Below are 15,177 nucleotides of genomic sequence, written 5' to 3'. Positions count from 1 at the left end.
CATTTTGAGCTTGTTCTTTTTGGCCATGCTCACCTTTACTCAGGTAAATCCTTCACAAAGATCTGATCTTCCCCTCAGCACTGAAGACTTCTCACCCCTGATGCTGCATCCTTGAGGTTTTGCATGTCCAGGGGGAGCTGGAAGTACTCTGACCCAGCACTCGGCTGCAGTGTCCTTGGTTAGGCTGCATTTCCAGACAATCACGACAGGCACTGCCTGTCAAGCAGGCTTGACTGGCTCTAAAGAGCCTCATTTGTGCATGTCAAAACTACCCAAATTCAATCAAGAGTCATCAACAGAGAAGCTTTTCCACAGATTTATTCACATTCATTACAAAACTCATTGGTTCAAGTTTCCATTCTAGGGCATAGTCAGGCACAGAAAGTGTCCTCCACAATATACAGAGTCCCTACAAATAAACAGAGCCAAGCCAGAACTAAAGAGATTTGACAATAGAAACACATGCCAAAAGCCTGTCTGTTCTTTCCCAAATGGCTTAAAAAGTCTCCCCAAAACAGGCTTTGCAGAAACCACAAAACCAGGAGCTGAATATGTTCTTACAGCAGTGATCACTACCATCTTCTCTTGGGTTTGTTTGTTTTGAAAGCCTCAAAAGAAGATGGGTTTAGTGACGCTCAGCTATGCAAATACAGCGTGACCACTTCGCCTGCCAGGAATTCAGACATTTCTAGGGCAGAAAAGGTTGTTATGGTTACTTTGTCAGACCTCCCTAAGGCAGAGCAGGGACTTAAAGTTGCTCTCTCTTGCAGTGAGCACAACAACTTGTGTCCAGCAGAAACAGGTGCCCCAGACAGCAGCCACTGCCAATGCTATGCGAGTCCTGCTGACACGGGTGAGGCCACACTGGAGAACAGCAGCTCCTCTGCCAGGGAATGAAGGGGTGAGATAGCACTCCCCAACTTGTTTTAACACTGTTTTTTAAAGAAAAATCTTTGCTTAAAAACGTATGCCTTGATTCAGGGTCCAACTTCCACCCACTGGAATGTGTTTTACCTTTATCTGCCAAAAACGGAGAGTCACACTTTTCAAGTAGATATCTGAAAGTGTAAAACACCAAGTATCAGAACAGATGTACGAGGATGCCTGAACCTCCCAGCAAAGCCCTTAATGCAGAAAGGCTGCTGGTGAACCCAGTGATTCTGATGAAAGCAGATGTTCTGTTGTGAACAGCCCCAGCACTCCCCCCCAACAGCTTTCACCTCAAGTGTTTAAACCATACCTGCATTCTGATGCCAGGATTCACCTCAGTTCACAGAAGAACCCAATCCAGAATATTTTTCAGCTCATGACCTGCCCTGGGAGTCCCCAGGACTTCACAACCCTCTTGCAGGAGTGCTGCAAGGAGAGATTTTCTGAGCCAAGTGCAAGGTGCTGCAGCACTTTTGGAGTGGGACTCTACGGGCACCAAACGGCTCCGCCGTTATGCTGTCAGCTTGATGAATCTGCTGGAGAACGCAGGCCTGATGGCTGGGTACGCAGCAGCCTGCTCGTCAGAACACACCTCAGAGGCCATCGCCAGGTACAGGACAGCTAATGCAGCAACAGAAATACCTGGAAAAAAGAACAAATAGGTAATAATTGGCTATTAGGTTAAAAACAATATGGGAAATGGGTTTGCATGTTTCTGCTTAATAAAACCTTCACCTGTCAGCAAGCATTGCCTCCCCCTGGAATCCCAATCCTGTTACTTAAATATTTCTAAGGCAAATAAAAAGGCATGAATAACTTGAGGTTTTTAAATGAAACTATCAACATGAATTGTCTTTATATAAATCCTTTACGGGGAGGCCACCACTTCCACGACAGGGTCTATTGATCAGATGAGGATGGCATCCAAGCTGGCACTCGCATCAACCTTGTCTTTCTGCATAGTGCCCCAGACAGGGAAAAAGTGCCGTCCATCTGTAAGACTGCGAGTAAGGGCCAAACCCTGTATACAGCTAGGAGCTGTATTTGACAGCAAAAAAGAGTTTCCTACTTGAACTGAAGGGCACTAAAAGGTCCCACACGGTACCCCAGAGCAGACTAACATCACGCATATTTGGTTTATCTGGAATCCTGGGTGTAGCACTCGCCTCAGAGAGCTGTGTTGAGCTGTCCATCTGAGAGCTCTTTCTCTGCAGTGAAAGGTGCCTCTGAGGAAGCAAAACCAATTCTCATCTCTGGCCTGTCTGCAGGAACACTGGCTCACTGCTGAACTATATCACATGAAAGGACAAGAGTCACTTAAGAACAAGTTTTCTTTGACAGCGAGTTACAAGCAGGAAGATACGCATTTCCTGGTATCTGCTGCCATTCTTCTTCCTGTTCCTTCTCACTGCGTGCATTTACTGGCACACAGCCACATTCACCTTCTGTGAAGGACAGGAGCTCATGCCTAAAGCTCTGACGTCAGGCACTTAAATAAATCCCACAGTCTGCTGTGATTTGCATCAGTGATCTATGCATCCCTGCAGAGCTTGCAGCAGCAGCAACTGCCAAAGGAGGGGATACCATCAACCAGCTGCTAACCATGTACTGCCAGGGCTGCCCCAAAGCCACAGGACTTCGAAGAAGTTACCCTCAAAACCCTTTAAGGTGGGCAAAAGGGGTCACTTTTTCCAGTTCCCTTCTGTTCCCTCTTGGTTTAACACACCAGTACACATTGCTGCCACCTGAGGGCATCACACAAAGCCCTTTCACAAGGCTGCACTGGTTAACAAAGTCTTGCACAAACTGCCAATGGCTAAACAGACAGTTGCCATTTCCTAAACTGGTTACCATAATCCTTCAGTACATCCAGCGTTCCTCCTCACCCAGTCCTGAAGCCAGGAACAAAGGGCCTGTAAGCAAAAACACACAGGTGAGACAACATCAAAAAGCACAAATAAAACAACAAGTAATGCAACAGCCCTAAAATACAGCTTAGAAAATACAAGTTAGTGTGTTTGATTCAAACCAAAAACACCCACCGTTTCCTGCAGAAACACCTGACTTTTAGTGGCAATTAGAAGGAGCAGTAGAAAACAGTGTAGGCAGAGGAAGTAGGTCCTGACTTTATCTCACAGGCAGGCCTTGTTCTTCCACCATTTAATTTAGGAGGATAGTATCAGTGGAGTCAATATAACATCACCGGCTCCACTTTCTTAGTCCTCCACATCACAGAATCATAGTTTGGGTTGGAAGGGACCATAAAGCCCATCCAGTTCCACCTCTGCCATGGGCAGGGACACCTCCCACCAGCCCAGGCTGCCCAAGGCACATCCAACCTGGCTTGGAACACCTCCAGGGATGGGACAGCCACAGCTTCCCTGGGAAACCTGGGCCAGCGCCTCACCACCCTCATGCTGAGGAAATTTTTCCTTATGTCCAGTCTAAATCTGCCCCTCTCCAGTTTATACCCATTGCCCCTCGTCCTATCACTACAAACCTTTGGAAACAGCCCCTCTCCAGCTTTCCTGCAGCCCCTTCAGGTACTGGAAGGTCGCTATAAGTCTCCTCGCAGCCTCCTCCTCCTCTCCTGACAGCGCCCGAACCTTTGGAGCTGGCGCTTCTCTTTCCCATCACGAGCCCCCGCTACCCCAGTCCCGCACGAGGCTCTGCGGGGCCCGAACTCCCCCGCCCCGCCCGGGCTCCGCGCCCCCATCGGCCCCGACCCGCGACCGGAGGCGCCGCCATGAGCACAGAGCCCCGGGGAGAGAGAGCGCGCGCGCGATGGCGGCGGGGAGGGAGGAGCGAGGGGCGGGGACAGCGCGGGATCATGGGAAGGAGCGGGTCGGAAGGGACCTCAAAGCCCATCCAGTTCCACCCCTGCTGTGGGCAGGGACACCTCCCACCAGCCCAGGCTGCCCAAGGCCCATCCAACCTGGCCTGGAACACCTCCAGGGATGGGGCAGCCACAGCTTCCCTGGGCAACCTGGGCCAGAGCCTCAACACCCTCAGCGTGAAGAAATTCTTCCTTATGTCCAGTCTGAATCTGCCCCTCTCCAGTTTATACCTATTGCCCCTCGTCCTATCCCCACAAGCCTTTGTGAACAGCCCCTCTCCAGCTTTCCTGCAGCCCCTTCAGGTACTGGAAGGTCACTATAAGGTCTCCTCAGAGCCTTCTCTTCTCCAGGCTGAACAACCCCAACTCTCTCAGCCTGTCCTCATATGGGAGGTGCTCCAGCTCTCAGGTCATCTTTGTAGCCCTCCTCTGGATCCATTCCAACAGCTCCATCACCTTCTTATGCTGAGGATTCCAGAACTGGATACAACACTCCAAATGAGGTCTCACAAGAGAGGAACAGAGGGGCAGAATCCCCTCCCTCGCCCTGCTGGCCGTGGTTCTTTGGATGCAGCCCAGGACACAGGTGGCTGCCTGGGCTGTGGGCACACGTTGCCGGCTCATGTCGAGCTTCTCATCAACCAACACCCAAAGCCACCTCCAAAGTTTGCTCTCCAACGGATAGGGCCAGAGATGGGGAGAGCGGGACCAGGCAACTAATGGTTAAACTGGTGGTTAACCATACACTATGATGGTTATTGGTTTGAGCTGATGCTGCAGCATCGGTCACGTTGTAAATGATGTCTGGTACTGAACTATAAGTCAGACTAATTTTTGAAGTGCCTCTTATATTTAAAGATCCGTGAAGGCTTTATAAATAGATTGTTTTAAATAGCGTATGACTGTGTTTTCAGAATATGTGCATAAAGAACCTCTTCTGTTCCTATGGAGTTCTACTTTTCTTTTTCAGTCCTGTCCCTGATTGACTTGGGGCCCCATGAAGGTCCCTCTAGAGAGAAACCACTACGGTTTGGGATTTTGGGGTTAGTAAATACTCAAGGGATCAGAATTTCATGGTGCCCCCCTCAGCACAACTGTTTGGGAGAGTGACATAAATCCAGGCTTTTCTGATAATTGTTGAGCATCGCAACCCTCCTCCTTCCCATTCTCCATCTCCATTCCAATCCCCATCCGTATTCCATCCCCTCCCTCTACCTGCGTGGCCAAGCCCCGGGATGGGCACCTGTGTTAGACCACAACACAGTCCGCACTGCCTGTTGTGGAGGCAGTGGGCTCAGGGGACTCAGGAGCTACAGTGGAGCCCGGCTGACCCCAGGCCCGTCTTGGCTTCAGAGCACAGCATTGTCCCGAGAAGCCACTGACCAGACCCGTGCCCACCACTCTGCTCCCTCCCTGGCCGGGCAATGGAGTGGTTTTTCCACTCATGGCTCACCCTGAGCTCGTTCATGGCCTGCATTAGCCCGCTCCCGAACACCATCTTGTGCAACACCTACTTATCTTGTCCATCTCCTTTGATAACAAGTGCCTGATCCTGCAAATTAAACATGTGGATGATGTCCTGCTACTGGGTCAGGCGAGCGATTTCCATTCCCCCTGGGCTCTGCTCCGGCACAGCCGTGGCACAGCTGAACGTGAGCCACCGGCTCTCCTTGGCTGCCACGTTTCCACCAGTGGGACCGGGATCAGGACAAAGCTGCAGAGTGCCCCCAGCCTGGTGGTTCACAGCTCCCAAATCCACCTGTGCCTGGGCCAACAGTTGTATGTGGAGTCCGTCTGTTTGGAGGCATTTCACAGCTGGTTGGAGACACTCAAGTTTTCTCTTAGTTGCTACACAAAATTCCTTATGTTCCATCTACAGTGTTGGAAAGCGCACGGTCAGGAAATGCCGGGGGTCACCCCAACACCTCCCACCCTGTCCCACTGCCATGCTGACCCAAAAGCTGCAGCTAGGCTGATGGCATAAACCTATTTATTGTGCCTATGCAGTGACAGCCCGGTATATTTCATGGCCTGTGTAAAAAAGCACTCGATGAAATGAACATTGAATACCTTCACCATTTATAACCTGAGTTTGTAAAGTTTTCTTGTAGCAAAAGTCATTAGCAGCCCTGGTTGCCTTCACTCCTTTGGCATGGCTTTGCCTGCCCCCAGCTCATTGTCTTCTCTGGGCCCACTGCACGCCTGGTTTCACTGCACTTGAATTCCTAAGGGCCTCCCAGGATAGCGAAAGGCAGGAAAAACAGCCATAGGAGGGAAAGCTGAGGAGTGGACAGTTGTTAAGGCTCAGGGCAGGCAGCTGAGTTAGGGACAGGCTGCTGGCCGTCATCTGTAATGTTTTATGCAAGACAAAGAAATAGCCAGAGGTAGAGAGCAGTAGCTGTAAACCACCTCCATATTCTGGAGGTAACAAAGCTCTGCTTGGCCTCAGCAAAAGAAAAGCAAATTACTCCGCAGACTTCTCTTCCAAGCAAAGTAAACACTTTGCCTCCCGCCCTTCAAATGGCTTATCAAAGAGCAATATCTCATCAAAGCCTCCTTCAAACCTGGGCTAACTGCTGTTCATGCTATTATTGACTGGAGGCAATTTGGGAAGGGGAGGTAGGTGGCTTTGATTCCTCCACATGAAAGCTTTAAAGAAGAGAAAGCAGTCATAGTATCAACCTCTGATGCCATGGCACAGAGATAAAAGCCTAGCTGTCATTTTTGCTTGCAGAGCCTCACCATTACTTTGGGGTACCTCGAGCCTGAACTATGAACTGTAGTTCCCCCCTCAAGTCCCACAGAGCACAGTCTTTTCCAGCACCCCACAAAAGCAGGGAGAAGGTGGTCGCATCGCTTCCAAATGTGGAAGCACATGATCTACAGTGATCATTTATTAGGCCCAAAATTTCTGAGCTTGCCTAAGAGATGACTTCTATTGACATACAGGAAAGGACACTAAAGAAGCAGTCCAACTTCTTCACAGCTGTCAGTTAAGAGAAAACCTTAGTTGCTGGTGGAGAATTTTTAATTCACCTTCATCACTGTTACAACATGTTCTCTTGCTTCTCTTACGCATTCCTCTATCTGTGCATTAATAGAGTTAATATCTGGCTCTTTTAAGAGTTAAATAAGCCAAAAGGACAAAGGATAGGCAGACAAAGATAAAAATACATCTGTTAAAATTAGAAATTTATATTACTTTTTTTTCTTTTGCTGCCCATGGAAAACCAACCATAGGCTTTTAGTTTGTGGTACCCTCCTGGACCTCTTGGCTTTCTGCAGGTTGCTGGTGTATGCTGGCTGACACTGGGTCAGCTCCGTTGTGAAGCCTGTGCGGGCGACTCTGTGCTTGCAGCACTGCTATGAAGGTACAAACTATAGTAAAGTGATTTACAACCAGTCTGGGGCACACTTCCTTCAGAAAGCCAAAATGATCCAAGAAGTAGATGCGTGGGTAAAAAATAACATATAAGAGGCAGATTATGAACCAATCAAAGCCAATCAAAGTGAAGTATAATTTCACCCAAATCAGGATGTTGGGAAGGTTTTTTACTTGAAAGTCCTGGGGGGGTCGGGGGGGGTGGGCTACTGGAGGGCTGATGTTTCTTTGTAGGATATTCTGTAGGATGGGAATAAAAACCCCAAAGACGCCTTTTTTAGACCACCTTCTAGAAACACTGAGTCTTGTTACAACAAAAAGCAACACAAATACCACTTTGCTAATACATACTGAGCCAGACTTAAACATGTCACTGATATTTACTTAACAAATATTGTTAGGTATGTACTCTGATGTGGTTCAAAGAACACTTGTTTATTTAAAACAGCTTATTTTAAAACAAGCCTTTTTGTTTTCCTTCTTTCTTTCTTTTTTTCTTTTTTTTTTTTTCTGTTCCTGGCATGATAGAACAGCTAAAGCTTTCTGCTTTCTGACCTTAGCTTGTCAGAGATTTGTCATAACAGGAGATAGCATATTTGCACTGAGTCTGCCAGCATGGATTTTCAGTGGCTGGGAGAGGCTGCTCTGTTTTAGGGCTTGGTTGTACGGTAAGAGGAATTTCATTTCTGCTCTCACGATGTCCTGAAAGCTCTCTGTTCCTACAGGTGGAGTCTTTCTCACTAACTACCCCCAAAAGCTGTTCCTGATGTTACGCGTGCTGTTCCCAGCCCAGTCTCGGTGGGGTAGCTGGGCATTTTGCCTGTTTCTTAGCACTTACATTCATGCTATATCATTGCAGTCTGTCTTACTTACAGTAAACAGTGTCTGAAATAGCCGGCACCACCCGCCGCTGGGGACAGGCGCTGGGACTCCATGTACACATGCTGATGGCACTCCCACAGGTCTCCCTGAGGTCAGGACAAAGTGGCAAGGGAGGACGGATTTCTGTCTTCTCAGGAGCTCTGACCAGTATCTCTGTAAAGCGGCAGTGACAAACCATTATGAAAGCACCTGCTTTCTAAATTTCTCTTCCTACTTTTTGCAAGTCAGCGTGGTTCAACTCAGAGCCCTGAGCAGCAGCCTGGCAGCCTCTGGTCTGGGCCAGGGTTTCCCATGGGGTGGAAACTGCTGAGCCACTGTGCTTCCCTGCAGCTTGTTACACCCACCTGCAAGCGGGCTCTGAGGGTCTTCATGTAAAGCACTTGGGGATCTGTAAAAGAAAAAAATCATTTTCTGTAAAGAAAATTATTACAAGCAAAGTAGAAGGGCTGGAGAACAAGTCTTATGAGGAGCGGCTGAGAGAGCTGGGGTTGTTTAGGAGGAGGCTGAAGGGAGACCTTATTGCTCTCTACAACTACCTGAGAGGAGGTTGTGGAGAGGACGGAGCTGGGCTCTTCTCCCAAGTGACAGGGGACAGGACAAGGGGGAATGGCCTCAAGCTGTACCAGGGGAGGTTCAGGTTGGATATCAGGAAAAAATTTTTCACGGAAAGGGTCATTGGGCACTGTCAGAGGCTGCCTGGGGCGGGGGGAGTCACCTTCCCTGGAGGTGTTTAAAGGATGGGTGGATGAGGTGCTGAGGGTCATGGTTTAGGGAGTGTTAGGAATGGTTGGACCTGATGATCCAGTGGGTCCTTTCCAACCTGGTGATTCTATGATTCTATGAAAGTAACATTTATTTTTTTAAGCGAAAAGGGTTCTTGCTGGAGGAGCAAAGCAGTATTTCTCACACATTCCACGCTGCAAATACCAAGGGAATCTCATCAAACATAATCTATTTCATCTTTAGTCTGAAGACAAAGCCATACCTCCTCCCAAGGAACCAGGGAGCTGCAGGATCACTAGGATGACGTCATTCTACTTGGTTATAAAACATGCTGCATGCTGAACTTGGCGCTCAGTGTGCTCAGGTTGAGCTGAGAGCTAATGTAATGATTTACATCAAATTCCACTTTGGAATATTAAAGACAGACAGGACCAACTTTTCACTTGAATAATTACACACTGGCTAAATTCCTCCTTTCATTTCAAAGCCAGGCAATCACCTTTTGCACTTCCTCTTTAGAACTGTGTGCATCGCTGCGCTATTTCACCTCAAGAGAAACGTACTTGATTAAAGGATGAAGCAACTTCTGTTAATTACCATGGGCTGAACTAGGAGTAGTCTTTGCTCTAGCAATGACTCTTGCCACTCGAGGGGGGGAGCAAGCAAACCAAGAAAAGACTGATTCAGATTTCAGCAAGTGCCCACAGCTGCTTGTATTTGCTAACTTAAAGTCAGAGGTGCCTGCAAACACTCCTGAACTTCAGTTTGTGTAAAGGAGTGCAATACAAAGGACCTTGCATACATATTCACACAGCACAAAGTAGCAACGTAGTGCTCACAAGGTGGTTTACTAAGTTATAGACTCTCCTGCCGGTGGATACCAGTGTAAGGCTTTCAGCTGTTATAAGGAATTTTTCCAGGTTCAGTTTCACTTGAATCAAAAAAAGGAGATTTTCTTGTGGTAAATGTTATTGTAAGCAGCAAGTCAGCTTGAAAAGCAGGATTTAGTCCCTGGGTTCTGGCTGTGTGTTTGAGGGAGATCCACATCCTCAAAGTTAAGGGAAGGACTTTTAGCAAATCAAAGCAGTAGAAAAATGGAAGGCAGAGAAGCTGGGAAGGGAAAAGAGGAACATCAGAAGACCAGAAAACTGTTTCCTGGCCTGAGAAAGACTTACTGGTAAACTACAGACTGGGCTTGAAGGTTCAGGACTTCAAAAGTGTTTAGAACTCTCAAACCCATTTTGCTTAGTGGCTCTGGGACCTTTGGCCTTCTCTAACTCAGTTGCCTTGCTCGTTAAAAAGGATGCTAACACACAGCTTTGAGGATTTCCAAAGCTGAATTCATTGAGGTTTGCGTGGGAAGTGTGGAAGGAGATTCTTGATGATATTAAACAGGGGGGAAAAAAGGAAAACATGAGACGCTTTGCCTTAATAACATTCAAAGCAGGCACTGACAGAAGGCATTCAGTAGAGATGCCAAATACATCCTTTGCCCACAGAGCCGTAGCTTCAGGAGAACAAAAAATAGCTGAAGCACCTCGACATCCCCTTTGTTCTGAACTTGCAGTACAGCTGCACCGGGACATGGCAGTAATTTAAAAGCTCATTTTCTGCATCCAGATATCGTGTCAGAATGAAATGCAATCCATCCTGCTATCATTTAATGAGCACCCCTGGGACCACTGTACCTTGGAGGCATGATGTCACACGTCAGCAGAGAGATTATTTGTTTTGGAGCTTGTGAATAGCTCTGAGACTTGATTTCAAAGTGCTCCATGCAGAGTCATGACTCAAACCCTTCTGGTGTCACAGAAGGGCACAACTGACTACAGTTTCCTTGTGCTGTTTCTGAGCGTCCTATAAGGGATTAGTAGATATTTAATTTTATTATCCTTTCTTCTCTTTTATGTAGGAACGGCTTTGTCGTTGCTTCAATTCCTTCATGTTCATGACACATTTTCTTAAGTGTTATATCAATGATGTATCTAATGAGACGAGCAGAGACAGCCACTGCAACAAAACCCAAGGCATTCATTCCATTTCAGATGAATTTTAATTTATATCTAGCCGTTGGGGAAATTTTAGTATGAAAGCCACCCTCAGACCTGCAGCAAGGTAGCGGTGCATAATACTGGTCTGGTTTCTCCTTTTGTAAGAATAAGAAATTATTACTTAGAATTTTATACCTATCCCTTGAAGAGACCAAGACGTTAATCTAGGGCCATTTGCTGAGGAGCTAACAGTTTTTCACCAGATCATAACAGTTCATACTCACCTGGAAGCAACTAAAGCGATACCCAGGTTTAGCAGCAGTATTACCTGACTGAAAATGTGCAGCATGGGAAATGGAGCCAATCATTCTGAATTGGGTCATTTAATGCTGAATTGCTGAATCTTATTGAGTTTTAAACTACAAAGCCGTAAGATTAGAGCCCCAGAGGGGCACAAAGGACCTCTCTCCTTCATCATGTCTACATTGGAATTTACTCTTGTATTAGTATTAAAGCAAGAACAAATGAAAAGTGTAGACACTGTGTAAGACTGCCAGCCTGTCTGGAACAGGGAATAATTTCAATCATACTCTTTCAGTTTATTCTAGCGTTCTCCCTTCCACGGTGAACGAGCATCAGTAAAGCCATGGTTTCTCTTCCAAGCAGAGCACCAGTACTGAATGACAGTTCAAAAAGTATGGGAAGAGATACTAAACTGAGATGCTGCTATGCAGTCTTGGAAAATAAAGGAATGGGATCCAAAGACCTTGGGATACTGGAGCAATGAATATCATGTTACAGTATTACTACTTCACATCAAGGCCCTTCCTGCTGTATGGGCAGCAGCTTGGAATTGGCACTGCTCATGCTGGTGTAGCTTCTAGAGCTTGTGTAGGCGTAGCTTGAGCAGGTGTAGCTTGTAGAGAGAAGCTCAATGGGAAGAGATCTTAAGTGGGGATCAGGCACAGTGGTTCCAGACTTTAATCATAATCTGTCCCTGGCAACAGCAAAATTTAGATGGACAATAGAATGAGCAGGGGTACGTTCAGTGGATGCAAATCAGTGTTTTATGTTAAGTGAAATTATTGTACACCAATATAGACATAAATTTGGCTGATGCAGAGGGTTGATTAGCACAGCTCTACACTCCAAGTAATGGCATTAAAGATGCAGTGTGAATTTCAGGGAATTAATCACACTGATCACATCTTTTCAATAATGATGCATCAGGCATTTTTACAGCAGATTAAATTAACTGCTTTTACCATTCATTAATACAAACCAGAATATTAACTATGCCTATGAAGAAATATTTTTACCCCCTTCCTGCAGACATTCTCTGGACCCATATGCTGGTTCTTATCCTCTCCTGTCCTTTTGGCAGCAGATAAGTAGAGGAGATAGTGATGGTGTGATGCAGCTTCCTTTTAATGGAGCCAGAGTAGCCTTGAACTAGGCACAGGAGCCTGCATGCAACAGAAGAAATTAATGCTAGATGGCAAATTACAGCTGATTACAATTGGTGCAGGTATACAGAAACATAATATTGCCAAAATATTGCCAGGAAAACAACACATACCTAGCAGCCAACTCTCCTTGTCCTTGCAGGTTCCCTTTGAAAATAGGATACTTGACTTTTTTCAGCCTTCAATGGAAACATATCTGGTCCTTCAGTATTGACTATAGAACCCGTGGAAGATCAACGAGGACCCCATACCCTCTCTCCTACTATTATCACTGAGACAGTGGAATGGTCTGGCTGCTCCTAGGCAGCACCCGAGCCCCACTGCGTTAGGCAATGTACACATGCACCGATGAACTGAAAGGAATTACAACAGGGAATTCTCGGCCCTCACATATATAACCCAAGTTACATAGGAAGGGAGAACATACAAGCAGGGTAAGGGTCGCACTGGCAAAAGGCCAGTAGTGAGCTACAAATCGTGGTGGACTGAGTCTCATTGGTTTGGAAATGAAGGGTGATCACAGAAACAGGAAACAAGTGGAGAGGTCACCTGTTCCTTTCTTACCTGCTTTAAGGCTTCTACTGCTGCAAATCCCTGAACTGCTCCATCATCCACCTCTCCCCTGCTCACGCTTCTTCAGGAATGGTTCAGAAAGTCTCTAAATTCGGTTGCCTCTGCATCGATAAGTCAGCTATTCTTTCAGTGCTTTTGGAGTGCCCTTCTGCCTACCACCAAGGCTGACAGGATACTCTTCTAGTCCTTCAGCGGAATAAGCACGGCATGGCCTTTAGCTGTGAAGAGACTTGTCCAAGGGCTCATAAAGGTTTGATGGGCTTGCCTAGGTCAGGCCACAAACACAGGGGCTTGCCAGCCATATACTACTCTTATGCCAGTCCAACCCCCTCAACTCTTCCCTTCCCCAGACAACAAGTATCTTAGTTATTTTTAAAAGAATTTCATATATCTGTTAGTCTGCAAACTACAAAGTAAATATACATTTCAAATGAAATGGCTAGGACTTTGACACGTCTTAAAATATACATTTTATTATTTTCTGGTGTTTGCTATGAAGGATTCATTCAAATTGTGAAGGTACATAGCCTTTACAAACTTCTTGAGTTAAAGGTTTCTGTTGGTGGTTTTATGTTCTGTTTCTTTCATGGTAGAGGAAAATACATAGGCTACAAAATGTTGAAATTCATCAGATGTTTAGTATTACCTCTTCATATATGCTGTGGAATGCTTTGTAGAAATACTATATAAAATAAGGCAGACTTTGACAGGGAATTCAGTCATAAATTTCATGGGAGAAAACAAAAAGTTCCAACAAGTTCCATGCCGGATCCCGCCCCGCGGTGGGGCGCAGGACGTGTGGTGCACAGAAGCCCCCCTCCCCGGTGGCGGACCCAAGTCCTCGTGATCGAGGCTGAGACCTCACATCAGACGTGGCAACCCGCTCAATTTAACATATTATTATTCTTGCAGCCAAGGGACGATCAGGTGGTCGTCACTGGTTTGTGGGAGAACTACTGCAGTTTTGGTGCTCAGATAGCATACATTTCTTGTTTATTCTACTATTCTCAGGTGAGACCTTTTCAATAAAACTTATTTTAATTAACATAAATCAGACAATATTTAAACATACACATCTATCCTTACAGTGCAATAAAAATGTATCATTGTATAGTATTTTGTATTTGCATTATGAAAATAAAAGGTCTGTACATCAATTAAATGTATATTAATGAGTATGAATCATGTAAATTTGTAATGCATCTAAAGTTGGCTTTGGCTTTTAAGTATTTATAAATTCATAGAAAATATTGAACATCTAACAAAATAAATAAAACATATCATTTTAATCATAGATGCTAACGATCAACCTCAAAAATTCTTGTGTTATTTTTTTACATTTGCTACTAAATTTCTTAAAGAGAACTCACTTTCAGTAGTGCTCAGAAGTGAATGATTGCACCTTCTGTGATGTGAAAAAATAGAGTACATCTATTTTTCATAGATCAAAAATTCCTTCATAGAGAGTTGCATTTTAAATGTCTGATTGTTCTACATAACTGTCTTAAGTGCTTATAAAAAGCATGTAGCTTTCTCATAAAAGCTGTGAGTCTCTTATTAATAGGTATTTCTTTTTCACTTGCAGGATCGAGGATTAAGAAAAATCTTATAGTGAATGTCCTTTTTCTGAGGATTCTTCAAGGTCTTCCAGCTTCACAGACTGGTATGAAGATATCGCAAAAACATGTTCACTAATAAACCCTCTTCAGTACAAGTACTGCAGCAATCCAGTGTAATTCCACTTGACAGGCTTATTTCATTGGAGTCCACACATGGTAGTTTGTGGAAGTCAACTGCTGACCTCATGTTCTCTTGAATTTGAAAGTTCCCCAAGCGCATGGACTAGCCTTACTGTAATACTGAAGAGACCAAAACAAATCTGAAATCACATGAATAAAAGTGAGCTTGAATAAATATGCATCTGGTTAGTAAATTACACACCATGGTCTAATTGCTGTTCTGGTGGTGGTCGAAGGCTCCGTAGCTTCCTTTCATCTAATCCTTTCCAGTACTTAAAGTTATTATCCAGATGCTGCATCAAATTTGGCAGGTCTGCAAATGCTAGGGAAGAAAAGGCAGAGTGTATTTAGTGTGCAGAATTGAAACAGTCACATGATTCTGTCTGCTTAAATATCACTTGAAATGTCTGGACAACTGTGTTAAATAGGAAAGCTTAAATCCGTCATACTGATACTTGAAATGGTTTTGGCTGTATAGCTCTCATCACTCATGTATCACTCAGGCCACCGTGAACAGTTCTCTAAGTCTACTTAATAGCGGTATTGCAAATCCCAGCAAAGGGACCCAGTTTTCCATGAAGGGCATAGCTAATTATGCTTGTAATTATTTTATTTCATCAACTCTCAGTCACTCGTCATGATCTGGCATTCAGGA

At 45.4% G+C, this 15,177-nt stretch overlaps 1 protein-coding gene, 2 long non-coding RNA genes and 1 other non-coding gene across 6 annotated transcripts in view; all 4 read right to left on the bottom strand.

Annotated features, from left to right (window-relative positions):
- Positions 1-42: 42 nt before the first annotated feature.
- On the bottom strand, positions 43-3,722 carry LOC128853402 (uncharacterized). Of its 2 annotated transcripts, none has more exons than XR_008451942.1 (4): positions 3,431-3,722; positions 2,782-2,843; positions 1,241-1,572; positions 43-1,058 (listed from the first exon to the last, which is right to left on the bottom strand). It is a non-coding gene; the product is annotated as an uncharacterized LOC128853402 (long non-coding RNA). The 2 variants fall into 2 exon arrangements; XR_008451941.1 differs by lacking the exon at positions 3,431-3,722 and adding an exon at positions 2,973-3,268.
- Positions 3,028-3,158, bottom strand: LOC128853413 (small Cajal body-specific RNA 15). Its single transcript, XR_008451974.1, has one exon. It is a non-coding gene; the product is annotated as a small Cajal body-specific RNA 15 (non-coding RNA).
- A 3,945-nt stretch (positions 3,723-7,667) lies between the features above and the next one.
- LOC128853403 (uncharacterized) lies at positions 7,668-12,285 on the bottom strand. Its single transcript, XR_008451943.1, has 3 exons — positions 12,064-12,285; positions 8,375-8,418; positions 7,668-8,183 (listed from the first exon to the last, which is right to left on the bottom strand). It is a non-coding gene; the product is annotated as an uncharacterized LOC128853403 (long non-coding RNA).
- Positions 12,286-13,216: 931 nt separating this feature from the next.
- Positions 13,217-15,177, bottom strand: part of PDE8A (phosphodiesterase 8A) — a 158,817-nt gene continuing 156,856 nt past the window's right edge. The window contains exons 22-23 of one of the 2 annotated variants that reach the window (XM_054078152.1): positions 14,725-14,844; positions 13,217-14,642 (exon numbers count right to left, since the gene is read on the bottom strand). In XM_054078152.1, coding sequence (XP_053934127.1) covers positions 14,632-14,642; positions 14,725-14,844 — 131 coding nt within the window. In that variant the 3' untranslated portion in view covers positions 13,217-14,631. The remainder of the gene's footprint in view (positions 14,643-14,724; positions 14,845-15,177) is intronic. The other variant, XM_054078150.1, reaches the window with a different exon arrangement.

Source organism: Cuculus canorus, chromosome 12, assembly GCF_017976375.1.
Source record: "Cuculus canorus isolate bCucCan1 chromosome 12, bCucCan1.pri, whole genome shotgun sequence".
In the NCBI taxonomy this organism is placed as follows: domain Eukaryota; kingdom Metazoa; phylum Chordata; class Aves; order Cuculiformes; family Cuculidae; genus Cuculus; species Cuculus canorus.
This window is presented reverse-complemented; position numbering and strand designations above follow the sequence as displayed.